Source organism: Hyperolius riggenbachi, chromosome 8 (assembly GCF_040937935.1).
Source record: "Hyperolius riggenbachi isolate aHypRig1 chromosome 8, aHypRig1.pri, whole genome shotgun sequence".
NCBI lineage: Eukaryota > Metazoa > Chordata > Amphibia > Anura > Hyperoliidae > Hyperolius > Hyperolius riggenbachi.
In genome coordinates this window covers 211,545,997-211,560,132 of record NC_090653.1, presented here as the reverse complement: position 1 = coordinate 211,560,132, position 14,136 = coordinate 211,545,997, and the positions used below count along the sequence as shown (strand labels likewise).

Sequence of the window (14,136 nt, the reverse complement as noted above, 5' to 3'; positions counted from 1 at the left end):
TGGCGACAACTAGAGGACTTATAACAACTAAGCCACAAAGTCATTTAACTGTGTACATCTTGAGGCTCTTAAAATCACTGTATATGTAGGCGTGCAGGCAAACATCTTTTGGAGATGTAAATTCTATCTACAGAATTGCGTAGATCGTCACAATGTCTTATTACAAAAGAGTAAAATAAGCAGAGATATTGAGATAACATGTGCTAAGAATACGTTTACAGCACACTCAACTTCCAAAGAGCCACGGAACCAAGAGAGAACATTGGCTAAGCAAGCAAAGTATATTACTGTATTCTGCTTGATCGTTCTCACACTTACACCTGTTCTGCACACAAAGCATTTCTTATTAAGAATAAAGCTCTAAATTCAGTAGTTCTACATCAATACAATTTCCAATTTGAAAGTAGTCAAAAAGACATGAGCAAAAAATGGGTATTTATGTTCTACTTACCCAAAGAAATACAATTGTATATTAAGTCCATTGATATTAAAGCCTTTAATTGAAAATATTGAAGTCTGAAATTTATTATGTGACCTAACAAAGTTGTTTACAACTGCGTCATTCACTTTGTAACTAAGTCCTTCAAACCTGAATCTCACTCAAATGTTTCCCATCGTTTTCGAAGCTGTTCTACTGTACCCGGTGTTGGTGTTACTGCTTGTTTGGTTTTATTGAGGAGCTCTTCAAAAGGATCCTTGGGCTGACCTGGTTTGGAGGGAAGTAGAACTGGGTCTGGTAATTTAGAAGGTCTAGGAGGGATGGCTGGATATTCCCTGTGCTTTCCATCTTGGGGTTTGGAGAGTGACTGTGTTACTGGAAAAGTTCTGTGTCCTCCTGGACCGCTAATAGTTGGTGGAACATTCTGAGTTGTTTCTAATGTTGTGCGGCTTTGTTGCATTATGGGATTGACTGGTGAACTTGAAGAAATTTGACCTATAATACCACTTCCTGTAAAGGCAGGTGTGGGGCGCCGCTGACTGTGATAAAATACGGATCTGGAAAAAAGAGGATTTGGGCCGACTGGTGGAGTGAATGGACGTGCTGTGATACCTATTACGGACACTGACTGGTCAGATGGCATTGCTTGGATAAAGGGGTTGAGTGGTGAATGTATAAATGAGGGTTGTGGAGTGGTGAAGCTTAGCTGATGAGGAAAAACTGCAGGAACATCACTCTGCGGTGTCATAAAACATGGAGTGCTGGAACAATTGGGTGCTTCCGAGCTCTGAATACCCCCAGCTATAGATTGTAGGTTCTCACCATGCCATTGATCTGTTTTCAAAGGATCCAAAAGACTTAAAATATCATCATTCAAGTAAACGTCTGTAGAAATTTTAACTGGTTGCAAAAGATCCATAGACTTGGAATCGGGAACCTGTTTGTGTACATCCTTTGCTGGTGCTTCCCTAAAAGGACCTGCTGCTGTTTTAAGAGGCAAGCAGATGCTATCTCCAAGCTGAATTTTTCCTGGCTCTGTCACCGCTGGTGCAGTCTGCAGTTTAGAGGGTCTGGGTGCTGGTGGTGGTGGAACAATACCCAGGTCTGGAGTCTTCCTTCCATGTGGTCTCGGAATTGTGATACTGCTCTGGTTGCTGCTGGATAGTGCCTCTTTTTCCATAAAAAGAGATGTAACTTCCCTATGTGGGGTGCTTGTATCACTCCTGGGTAAGGTCAGGTTCCTCTCTGGTGATGACTGAGCATATTTGTTAGGTATTGCCATATCATCATGCCCCATGCCCCACAGTTTATTGTATGGGTGGCTGTGCTTCAGTGTTGGTAGGAAAAGATTTCTTTCTGGAACTGTAAGATCCATTCTCTGCCAAAATAAATTATAGTACATTTTTTTATATGAAATCAGTAAAAAATATATTGACTACAAAAGCACAAGTAAAATAAATCAATGTTAATAAAAGCTTGGAAAAAATAAAACAAACAAAAGTATTCATAATCAACATTCAAAAAAACTTGGCACCTCCAGAGAAAGAAAAAACTGGCCATACATGCAGTGCTTTTCTGATAGATACCTGACCAATCCAGTCACTTTGATTGAACCTGCTGTACATCTATTGCTCCAATATCTCCAAATGATTCACTTTCAATCGATTTTGAGCAGTTTATTAATTGAAAGTCTTATTGGACAGGGTGAGTGTGAGTGTGTGTGTGTGTGTGTGTGTGTGTGTGTGTGTGTGGGGGGGGGGCAGTAGCGCTACATCAAGCAATACACTGTTTACGGTAAGATTGATCGATGATGGAGGTCCTCTGCAATCCATCAAAACTGTCTTTGCCACATAGGGTAGAAGTCGATAATTATTTTACTGAATTCAAGTCAGATAGGAATCCATTGGCTTGGCATTTAGAGCCATAATAGAGCCACGTATGGGCAGCGTACAAATAATTAGCTTAACTTAGAAGATTGGGAGGTATTTGAAAGTGATAGCCACTTTTTATATTCTGGATCAATTCAGAACTAGTTAAAAGTTGTGGCATGGAATTCCAATAATTTTAGCTCCAGCTGGGAAATGGAAATACATTTAACCAACATTTGAGATGTTCTATTTATACTTACTGGAATTCCAATGTAAGAACTGTGGTGATTTCAACACATATTGCCATGAATTATTTGTGAATTGCGCCCAATGTGAGCTGAGACTCTGAGCTTCCTTAAGCCCAATCTACACGATACGATTCTTTGTGCGATTCGATTACAATACTTACTATAGTTACTATAAATATATAAACTCCTTATATACTATACAACTATACAACTCCTTATATACTATATAAAGCCCCATCTACACGATACGATGCTTTGTGCGATTCAATTAGGATTCTATTTACGATCCGATTAAATCCGACATGTCTGATTGGGATTCGATTCAATTCAATTCGCCATTGCAAAACAATGGCAAATCGAATTGAATTAAAACTCGATCGGACATGTCGGATTTAATTGGATCGTAAATAGAATCCTAATTGAATCGCAATCGCAAAGAATCGTATCGTGTAGATGGGGCTTTATATAGAATATAAGGAGTTTATATAGTTATAGTAACTATGTTAATTAACATAGTAGCGGCCACGCTAGTGAAGTATCGTGGTCGCGATACTTCACAGCAGCGGCCGGTATTTAAAGGAATGCGAGTTACTATGCACGCAAAGTAGCTACACTGCAAAGTGTTTGAGTGCCTTGACAGCAGCAGATTAACCCTTTGGTCCCTTTCCTTGGACTTTCTTTTCCTGTCTCGTATCTATGTCTACTTTGTATAATCTTCTGGATTTACTGTATGCTTGAAGCACTGCTTAATGTACCACCGTTTTTTACTGTACTCTGTGTTTATTGTGTCATTACCGACCCTAAAGTGCCAAAAACAATTCCGGGTACAACCCCCGTTGCTATGTAAGCCACGCTATGCTGCAAGGAGCAAGCATAGTGTCCGCTAATTGGTTTTAACAAGTGTTGATGACGCAGCGCTCGTTTGTGAATCAAGTTGCTGGGCCCTTATTCAATTCACCTGCTTCTCCTACGTTTTCTCCTAGGAGATCATCCTTCATCTTCTGTTTAAAATAACAAAAATGATAAATACAATAACTTCAGCATTTTCAGTATTTTCTTGCTTGCAGGTGTCTTAAAAGGCATTTTATTATTTAGGTGTGAAAATATCACTTAAGAGAATACTTAGAAGACAAAGTGAATCAAATAAGGGTCCTGGGCCCATATGCAATGAATGTTTTCACCTGAGTTTTCTCCAAGGTAATATTTTCACAACTTGTTAATAAAATGAGGGCAGCACAATGGCATAGTGGTTAGCACTCGTGCCTTGCAGCGCTGGGTCCCCGGTTTGGGCCCCCGAGCGCTATCTGCACAGAGTTTGTATGTGTCTGCATGGGCTTCCTCCAGACACTCTGGTTTCTTCCTATATCCCAAAAACATACAGAAACGTTAATTGGCTTCCCCCTAAATTAGCCCTAGACTGTAATACATACACTACATGATAAAGAAAACTCAGGAGAAAAAAAGTTAATTGCATATGGGTCCTGTATTATCAATTCTTACAGTGAGAAAAAAGGAACACAGCTTGGTTCTAAGCAGGATTGGGACTACACATAGACATTTATTTCATTATGTTACATGTCACTTCAAGACCCCTCTAAGCTGTTCCCGCACCTGGTAGTCAAATGTGAAGTGGTCTTCACTGTCCTCTTTGGGAGTTCTGAGGTCTTCAAGACTCTTTGTTTGACTGAAATGTGGTGGCTGTGAATCCACATCAATATTACTAAAAATGTCCTCAAGAAGACTGATATCCTTATTTGGAAGCTCTTGGTCAGTCATAGAGTCGCATTCCTTCTCTGGGCTTATCATTTCTTCACCATCTGGATCTGACTCCTTTAAGGTACGATACTGCTGAGGCCTAGGAAACGAAAACAACATAGGGTAAAAACCCAAACATATAATGTAATAGCTGTATGATAAAAAAAAATTATCAATATATTTTATTAATCCTTTTCAATATTTAGCACTTGAAAAGATCTCTAATTGTATACATTTAAAAACAAAATCTATACTCCTGAGTTTTATCTAGGAGTTGATAAAGAAAAGGCACCAGAGGACAGAGACCATTCAAAGGGAGCAGAGAAGATAAAGTTTTCAGAGAAGGCAGAGACAGGGTCCTCTTCCTGCAAGAACTCGTCATCAGAAGAATCTTCAGAAAGAAAGACAGTATAGTGACGCGTGGGCTTCGCAGCGCTGAGAAGACAGGAAAAGAAGCCAGTCAGTGCTTAAGCAAAGGAGCAAAGCAAACAAGATACTCAAAGATGTGTTTCTATGACACAGCATACTCTCAAATACATTACTGGAAAGGTGTTTCATGCAATTACTTCAAGTGAACCTGAGGTGAAAATAAACTGATGAGATAAACAATTGTATTTATCCCCCTACTCCTAAAAAAAGAATTTTTTTTACATATCCAATGGTCTTATTATATATTTAAACATTTACAATGTAGATTGAATGTTTTGTTGCCTCTGCTCAGTGGCAGCCTAATAAGTGCCCCAGAGTCAGAAAAAGGTTGATAGTTCATGTATTTTATTTATTCTCAAAAGTTGTATTCTGCCAGGAAAATGTTGATAACTGTAACAACTACGTTTGAAGTGGTTCAAAAAAAAAAAAAAAAAAAGACTGGCATAAGTGTCATAAACAAAAAAAATCACAGATTATCGTAATTTACAAAAATGCAAAAGTGTAATTTTATTAATGACTCAAATTAAAAATACTATAATAAAAGCGCATGGGATGGCCACCCGCCACACATACAGCAACCACACTATGCACGGGTGCACCACACAATTGGGTAATATAGAGCATATAATGTCACTATTTTGGACAAATAACAATTGATATGGACAGTTGACTCCTCAATCCTTGTATCCCAATATCCAACATTGTAGATGGTAGTCAAACAGCAGATATATAGGTAATGCGAAAAGGCAAGCAAGTCTCTCCACATATGCTAAGCACAGCAAATCCAGCAGCATAAGCCACTAAGCAACAAGCAGCAGCAAGCTTTTACAGCAGTCAGGGAACATAAGCCAAAAGCTATATTTGATAGCTGTAATAAGCTTGTCAGTGATGTTTACTATATTCCTGTGAGAAAACGCGGAAAAGCCGCCGCAAGTGCTCAGAGTAAGGCGGCTGATTCTGCGTTCAACATGGCAGCTTGCGCGCAGGGACCTGCATTCACTGGCCTGACCGAACGTGGAGAAACCGCCGCATGCCCAGAGAACAGGGCGGCGGATTCCGCGTCCGACGCAGCGGTTTGCACGCATAGGCCTACCTCTCTCAGTACTGCTGAATGCGGAGAAAACGCCGCACGCTCGGACAGCGGTGCGGCGGATTCCACATTCAAAACAGCAGAGGCATTACAAAACATGTCTGGTGTGGCTGGGACTATCAGTCCACACTGGTTCAGAAGGACACGTGCGCGCGCGGAGAGGCAGAGCATTTATGACAGCCAGAGGGGTGTCAGCTGACCAGGCCGGTCAGCTGACAATTCTTTCAGTTCTCATTGGTCCAGCACTTAGGGGAGGCGCAGGTGAGCGCTGATGTATATATACTGGGTGCTGGTCATTCCTCTGGTGTCTGGCATTGCGATCACTACGTGGTAGCACTCAGACCGTGTCAGTATCTGTGTTACATTAGACCAGTTTCTCAGGTGTTGATGATCAAGGAGCTCACACCTTAGTCTAGGAAATTCTGTTATCATTTGTGTTATTATCTAGACCAGTTTCCAAGGTGTTGATGATCAAGGAACTCACACCTTAGTCTAGGAATTGTTGATTATTTGTTATGACCTTCTGCTTTCCTGACCATTCCTCTGATCTCTGATTTTGTACCTTTGTCATTCTGATACTCTGTTGCTGAACTCGGCTAGTCTCAAGATTCTGCATCTGTCTCCTGTCTCTGTACTTTATCTGTCAGTGTGTTAACGACCTGGCCTGCCCGACCTCGAGAATTATCTCTCCTGTTGAGAGATAGTTCACAGATCTGTCAGTGACACTCCCTCATTGGTGTCACTCACGTTCTGTCCTTCCCTCTCTCGGCCTGACTCCTCCTTGCGGAGAGTTCAGACCAACGGAAGGAACTTGCTGCAGAGCAATACTCCTTATTGCTCTAGCACCTGATATCCAGGTGCGGTCCTCAAAGTATTACTGTTGCACCAAAACACTCTCATCCCTCAGGTGTCCAGAGGTTAGAGATATATCTGATTATCGGTGATACTGCAGATCATCAATAATCGGGTATATATCTGCATTCTCGGTGATACTGCAGATCACCGGTAATCAGATCCTCTCTGTGTTACACCGATCGTTACAATTCCCGACCAGGTACTGATAAGTCAGCAGCCAATGGCATACGTGCAAGGGGCAGTCCCGGCCAGCTAGGACATTTTTAGAGCACAGTTACTCCACTGACTCCTCAGGAAAAGAGCAGCCAGTATGGGGACAATGCTGCGGCCTGGGAGATCAGTGCGGGCGGCCGTGTGGCACAACATGTCAGGATCCGTGCTGCAGCTCCTCAGCCGCCAGACTCTGGGCCGTTGGCTGCACGACTGATATCCTGCTGCTGACAGCCTGCTGGGGGAGGAGAAGCAGCGGGATGTGGTGTGGAGCTGCCTGGGCGGCGGGGCGTGCTGGTGCTGGAGCCTGCTGCTGCTGTGCGCACTGAGCGCTCCGCCTTGCTGGCGCTGGCCCAACACTACCTGAAAGACAGAAGCTGTCACTTCCATGTCTAAAAATTAACTCTTTCAGGCACCGAAATAAAACAAGTAAAACAGACTGGTTATTAATATGTTTTGCACAGTACACACACGTTTGCCTCATCATGTTACATGTCACCTTGGGTACACTTTAAGCATATCATTATTTACTGGATCATTTAATCACAGATAATACATGTAAACCTTGGTCCACAATGTAATTTTATACAGCCAGTGCATTGTTTATATACAATTACAATATTATAATACATTAATAATGTGTTTTATAGAAGTACCCTTCACACATAACACAAGTTGCACTATATTCAAAATGCATGTTACGTCAGCTGGATAACCTCCGGTAAAACTTCTGTGCGTGGTCTCCACATGGCTATTTTACTGCCATTTAGTCAACCAACACCAAACTAAATATTTACAATAAACTTCAAAAATGAAATATTTACAAATATCAATGCACAGTTTTATGTTTTTTTTTTTTTTTTTTTTTTTTTTAGCAAAACCTGTAAACTTTGAAACACAGAAATAAATAAAACCATAGCCTTTAGACAGTACAAAGGCTTGGAAACCCCGGAAAGTCAGTATTTCGTAGCACTCCCTTTGGCACATATCAGAGCTTATGAAAGTCTTTTGTATCCAGCTGAGAGTCCTTCAATTTTGTAAGCTCTTTCTTGCAGATCTTTTATAATTCCAATATATCATTTAGCCTTCTTGGATGCACAGCATGTTTGAGATCTTCCCAGAGATTTTTAATGATGTTTAAGTTAGGGGACCATGAAGGCCATTACGAAACCTTTAGCTTGCTTTTCATCAAGCAACTCATGGTGGCTTTTGCAGTATGTTTAGGATCACTGTCACAAAATGAACTACATATGTAATCTGGCCAGAGGTGATCTGGGTATACACATATACAATATATTAGAAAGGCAAGTCATGACCTGTGGTTTTTAAGTAAAATAAAAATAAAAAAGTCCAGATAATAGCAAGGACTATGCAACTATTTTAAGGACTTTTAAAATAACAGTTTTAAAAAATGTGTCCTTTGAAAAGATGAGCAGTCTCATGCTGCGCACACACATCCAGTAATTACTGTCACCCGCATGAATGTGAACACAATCCCTCAGGCGACAGTTATGGGCTAAATGCTGTGTAGATGCATTGCTAGTCTATAGACTAGTGACACACCTCTGTTTCTAAACTATGAGGGATTATGGGTAAACCATGGAAGACCACTAGACCACCAGGTAAACTATCGGGGCCACTAGACCATCAGATAAAATTACCAGGGACTATTAGACGAGGTAAGGTATGGTGGTTTTACTAGTCCACCAGGGAAGCATATGGGGGTCCACTAAACTACCAGAAAAATCTGTATAAAGGAGGGGGCCCACAGGCCAAATGTAATGGGGTAAAACATAACGGGGATGTAATGAAAACTGTTCAATAAAATACAGTTTAACTCTGCCCACTTTTAAGACCATGCCCTCTACATAATAAATTATTAATTAACCTTCATTAATAACCTTTTCTCCCTAACGTTTATCATTAACAATGCTTTTCATTTTTTTTTTTTTTTCATTTTAAGCAGAAAAGAACACACTGTAGCAAAACCTCACCTTTACTTCAAAATCAAATCTCATCACCATAGATTGTGACAAGAACATAAGTTAAGTTTTGTGATAAACGGGAGAAATAGAATAGAATGGATGGGTTTTATCTACAGTAGCACTTTTTATGTTGAAACTATAATAGGTAAAACTGTGAAAGAATGTGTTTTTTTTTTTTAAAGCATAAAAATAAAAATTATTCTTTGGAGAAAATATTTCCCAAAGAAACACTAGTTTGTCCCGATAAAAACTATATCTAAATATTTAATAGTCATAAGTAGTGATAAAGTTATTGTTGATTAAATAGGGACATAACTAGAAGATCAAAACTGCTCTGGTCATAAGGTGGGTTTATGTCTCAGCACTGAAGTGGTTATACAATGCAAGTTGTTTGGCTGTCTCCCTGACCCTGTGTCTCTAATACTTTTAAACAAGCAAGAAGATCAGGTGCTCTGACGGTCTGATTTGCCACATGCTTGTTTCAGGGTTGTGACTCAGGCACTACTGATGCCAGAAGATAAACAGGACTGCCAGGCAACCTGTATTGTTTAAAAGGAAATAAATATGGCAACTTTTATAACATTCTCACCTCAGATTCACTTTAAGTGTTCAAATGGACTGCACGGTTGATTTATAAAACATTGACCAATGTACAACTAGCTTAAAACATGTGCATGTAAAACACAGTTATACCACTGGGTTCCTAACAGAGATTGCAGTATAGGAGTCTGCTGCAAGTCTCTAGATTAGTCCACAAGCTACAAGTTCCTTCTCTGTGCAGCGACTTACTTAGGCAGGGCTCACACATACTTAAAATGCACATACTGCTCCCCAGTGCACTGGGAGCAATGTGCAATTTTCCACAGTTGGGAAAAAAGCTGGCACTGCTGCTTTTTATTGCACAACGTGTGCAATTCTCTATTGCCGACTGGCAGCTGCTCTCAGCTGGCTGTTGGCCAAGAATGAAGTTTCAGCTGTAGTAAAACGCTGTTGTTTGTCCACAGCCTCAAGTGTGAACCTTCCACTATTCAACAAGATAGGAATTTCTAGGCTGTCTGGACTCCACAAAGAGTAATGATTACAAGCTTGTAAAGGAATAATTGCACATTTTACTTCAGTCAGTTTTAGAAATGTGGCTGCGAATGCAAAACTATAGAAGTTTTGAATGGAACCGATGTATGTTTGTCACAATTTTTCAGTAAAAGCAGAGTTTCACTTTAAAAACATATACTTGAAGTTCAGATTAACTGAAGCTTATAGTAGGGCAGGATTCTGCATCAGCCAGAAACTGAAGACCTTATTAGACCCTATCAGTGAGAAATTTTAGCAAAGAAAGGCTGGCAAGATTTAAGCTGTTCAGATATTCTGAAGTTCCTTCACTACTGACAAATGGAATTTTATTTTAGCATTAAGCAGAAGCTCAATATGTCAAACTTACATCATCATTGATGGATCCCACTGCCCATAATGCACTTCACAATCCCTCCTCTGTCCAAGTGTTCGCTCCGCTTGTGTTAACACCTGCATGTGACGCTAGTGACAGCTTCCTTTTCTTTAAATACCGTGTCAAGACACACATTCTGCTATAGCCGCAGGTAGCATGGAGTCTGTGTGCCATATTACAACGGCATGGGTTTATTTTTTAATGAGGATGATATGCATGGTGAGAATGTATGGACAGGCCTTCCCTAACATCAACATAGCCAGAACCAGGAAGCGCTGACAAATGTAGATATTTCAAATTTAATTGACATTTAAATCTTGAGATTATAATAAGAGGAGTAGAATAAAACAGTTCGCTTTCATGGAACATTACTGGCTGAAGTGTCCTCAGCTGAAATTCATGTTGATGTATAATAAACATGCTCCCAGATGAGGATAGAGGCGGATTTTAAACTATATAAATGAATGACTGCAACCAGAGAACGATTTGTTGATACTAACCACTGTATGAACATCACATACTATCGCTTGAGCACTGCATTGCATGGGTGGGCAATAGTCTGATTTCTGTACAGATGTTCCCTAGCTTAAGGTTTCTCAACTCAGTCCTCAAGTACTCTCAACAATGCATATTTTGCAGAAAACCACAAACATTCACAGGTGAGGTAATTAGTGTCTCAGCAACACTCACTAACTACCTTAGTCCTGAAGTACCCTGAACATCATGATTTGTGGAAATCCTCAGAGTTGAGAAACCCTGCCCTATCCAATACAACCAAAACTGCTAGCAGCAACAGTGATAGGCCTTGCTGGATAATTTTCAGACAGTCATAATCAAATTCCCCAAGAGTAGGAATTGCGGTCGCCTTTCCCTTTCCCTTAGTGGATCACTAATCTTTGCCATGGGTCTCTTGTAAGGATGCTAGAATTCAGACTTAGGTAGTCACAAATTGTCTTCTCATACAATTAAAGTTGTCCTCAGTTTCTCAATCAAGAGGAGGAGACCAAGATTGCTAAGATATTGAATCTTGCTTGGTAGTTAATGATATTGAAAGAATTAAAGTGTGGGTGATAGGACAAATGAAGGGCAGGACACAAACTGTGGTGAGTGGATCACATATGCTGGGACTTAACTCAATGGGGTTGGTAGGACAGATCAAAGACAGAGCATACTGTGGTGAGCAGATCACATAGGCTGGGGCTGAACTCAGTGTTGAGGGTTTTCACAGACATTTTTTTTGCAGATTACTTATTGGAATTATGTGCTAAAATGTCCAGTTTTTTCATTTACCAAGCCGAAGCAAACAGAGATTAGTTAATGACAATGAAAGAACTAAAGCGGGGGTGATAGGACAAATGAAAGGTAGAGCTACTGAGCACAGACTGTGGTGGTTAGATCATATAGGCTAGAGCTGAACTCAGTGGGATTGAGGACAGAGCATATACTGTGCTGAGCAGATCACATAGGCTGGGGCTGAACTCAGTAGGGGTGGTAAGACAAATGAAGGGCAGAGCACAGTTTGTGGTGGTTATGATCATATAACCTGGAGCTGAACTCAGTGGGGGTGATAGGACAAATTAAGTGCAGTTCTTTGCAGCACAGGAAGATTTGGGCGCAGCCAGCGCCACCATAGGCTGTAATAGGAATTACGGCTATAGCAGCGCACAGAGTAACTTTGGCGCCATCAGAAGAAGGAGCTGAAGTTACTTTTAAAACACTATAATTCGGCCTCCAGCTATAGCTGGAAGCCGAATTATATCATTCCCCACTATCCACGTGGACCTAGAGGGGGAATAGTAATTAACGTCACCGGGAACTTGTGCAGCAGCAGGATGAGCCATACCAGCTGTATCCTGTGCCCAAGTCTCCTGGCGCCGATTTCATATGTATGCAGCTCATATAGGCTGGGGCTGAACTTGGTGGTGGTGGGACAAACCAAGAGAACAGCACAGATTGTTGTGGGGAAATAGAAAGTTTGTGTAGATTATTGGGATTATTATTATGATGCAGTCTTCCATTTATCAAGCAGAAGCAAACAGGTGTCATAGGTGACTCATTACATTTGGTTCCTACAGTTGGAAGAATTAAGAATCAGCATAATGTATGGTTTGGGTTTTTTTTTTTTTTTTTTTTTTTGTGGAAACACAAATCCCTCTTTTTTTTTTTTTTTTTTAAAGGACCTGTACACCTGCCACAGCAATTCTAAAAAGAGATTAAAACATAGTTTTTGTTTTAAAATTTAAAGATGACCTGGCAGGTAAAAATTTGTATATGCTGTGTATAATGGTAATCAGATAAGCATCCTCAGCCCAGCTAAAGTGCATAGGAGTCAAGCTGGTCATGTTACAAAACATTAAATCTTGCAGAATAGATCCAGGAGAGTCCTGTTTTATTACAGAAAGTGCAAACTGCGCTGGGATTTTAGTGAAGCAAAGAGCTTCAGTGAGTAAATTTCATGCAGGTGCCAAGAAAGCATGGCAGCATGAGAGGCAGCCGAAAAACTGTTATGAATCATTCAAAGAGGCATAACTACTAGGAAAGCACCTCCTGTGGCCACAAGGTTTCCAGTAATTTGGTGCACCAGCTTCTCAGCAGCCCTTTCTCTGATACTGGGACCCCTCCTCCATAGCACATCTTTTGGTTGGGGGAAGTCTTAGTGGCCACATTGTTATGGCTGGTCATGGTGGCCATACTTGATAAATGACCTCTGGCTCCGAAAGTCGACTCATCAGGGGGAGGGAGATGGGGGTGTGAACGTAGTGGGTGCCCCATGAAAGTTTTGCTAGGAGGGAGCTGATGCTTTGCTGTTATGCCTCTGATGCCGATAAGATTATTTATCAGAAATTTTAGGTGTAGGAGTTAATTTGCATGCATAATTAGGCACTACTTAAAGCGGAATATAACCCTGCATTTCAACTTTGCTCTAAAACATTATTTACAGTATATTATATGCAACCAGCATTTTTTTTTTTACTAGACCAGCATTGGAAGGGTTACACAGGGCTTTAAAGTTCCTTTAGATTTCTGCAGACGCATCCGAAGCTGAAATAGATACATTTTGTTTACATAATGTATCTAAGTGTTGAATGTGACTCATCTCTCTGGACGACAGCCAAAGAGTGTGTAACTGTTTATCAATAGATACATGTAACTAAATAGAATGTATCTATCTGAACTTCTGCATATCTCTCCAGGACCTTTAAACCTCTGTGTTTAACCCTTCCAATGCTGGTCTAGTAAAAAAAAAATGCTTTTTGCATATAATATGCTGTAAATAATATTTTAGAGCAAAGTTGAAATGCAGGGTTATATTCCGCTTTAATACAAAACTTTGTTCATAAGTGTTGAGCAATTTTAAAGCACAACAAAGTCAGCAAAAATGTTATTAGGCATTAAAGGTGCTAAGGTCAACCACATTGTTTCTAAAGCAAAAAGGTTTTCAAAAAAGGAAATTTGCCTCTTAACCTTTTGGGGACTGCTGATAGCAAATCCTATGCCACACTTGTGGCTATCTAAGCGGCATAGGATTTACGCCACCTGCCATTTCCGCTCCTGATGCGATCATGCGCACCCGAGAGGGGAGATTAAGCTGTCATATGACAGATGACATCTCCCCTCAGTGATCAGGATCTATCGCGATTGTCTCCTGATCACGTGATCACTATGATCGCCAGTGTATCGTAGTGATCACTGTTGGCAGCGGCAGTCTGAGGGGAAGAAGAGGACGGAGACTCACCTTCCTGACGTTACCCCGGTGATCGTCGCTCCCTTCCGCTCTGGCCTGCATCCCCGCTCGCTCTGCGTTAAGTGTCG

General features: G+C 40.7%; 1 protein-coding gene across 5 annotated transcripts in view; it reads right to left on the bottom strand.

Moving 5' to 3' along the window:
* Positions 1-477: 477 nt before the first annotated feature.
* Positions 478-14,136, bottom strand: part of DENND1A (DENN domain containing 1A) — a 1,229,671-nt gene continuing 1,216,012 nt past the window's right edge. For 3 of the 5 annotated variants that reach the window (XM_068248143.1, XM_068248144.1, XM_068248145.1), the window contains 3 exons: positions 4,617-4,745; positions 4,167-4,410; positions 478-1,817 (listed from right to left, as the gene is read on the bottom strand). In XM_068248143.1, the coding sequence (XP_068104244.1) occupies positions 597-1,817; positions 4,167-4,410; positions 4,617-4,745 (1,594 nt within the window). In that variant the 3' untranslated portion in view covers positions 478-596. The remainder of the gene's footprint in view (positions 1,818-4,166; positions 4,411-4,616; positions 4,746-14,136) is intronic. The other 2 variants (XM_068248146.1, XM_068248147.1) reach the window with 1 other exon arrangement.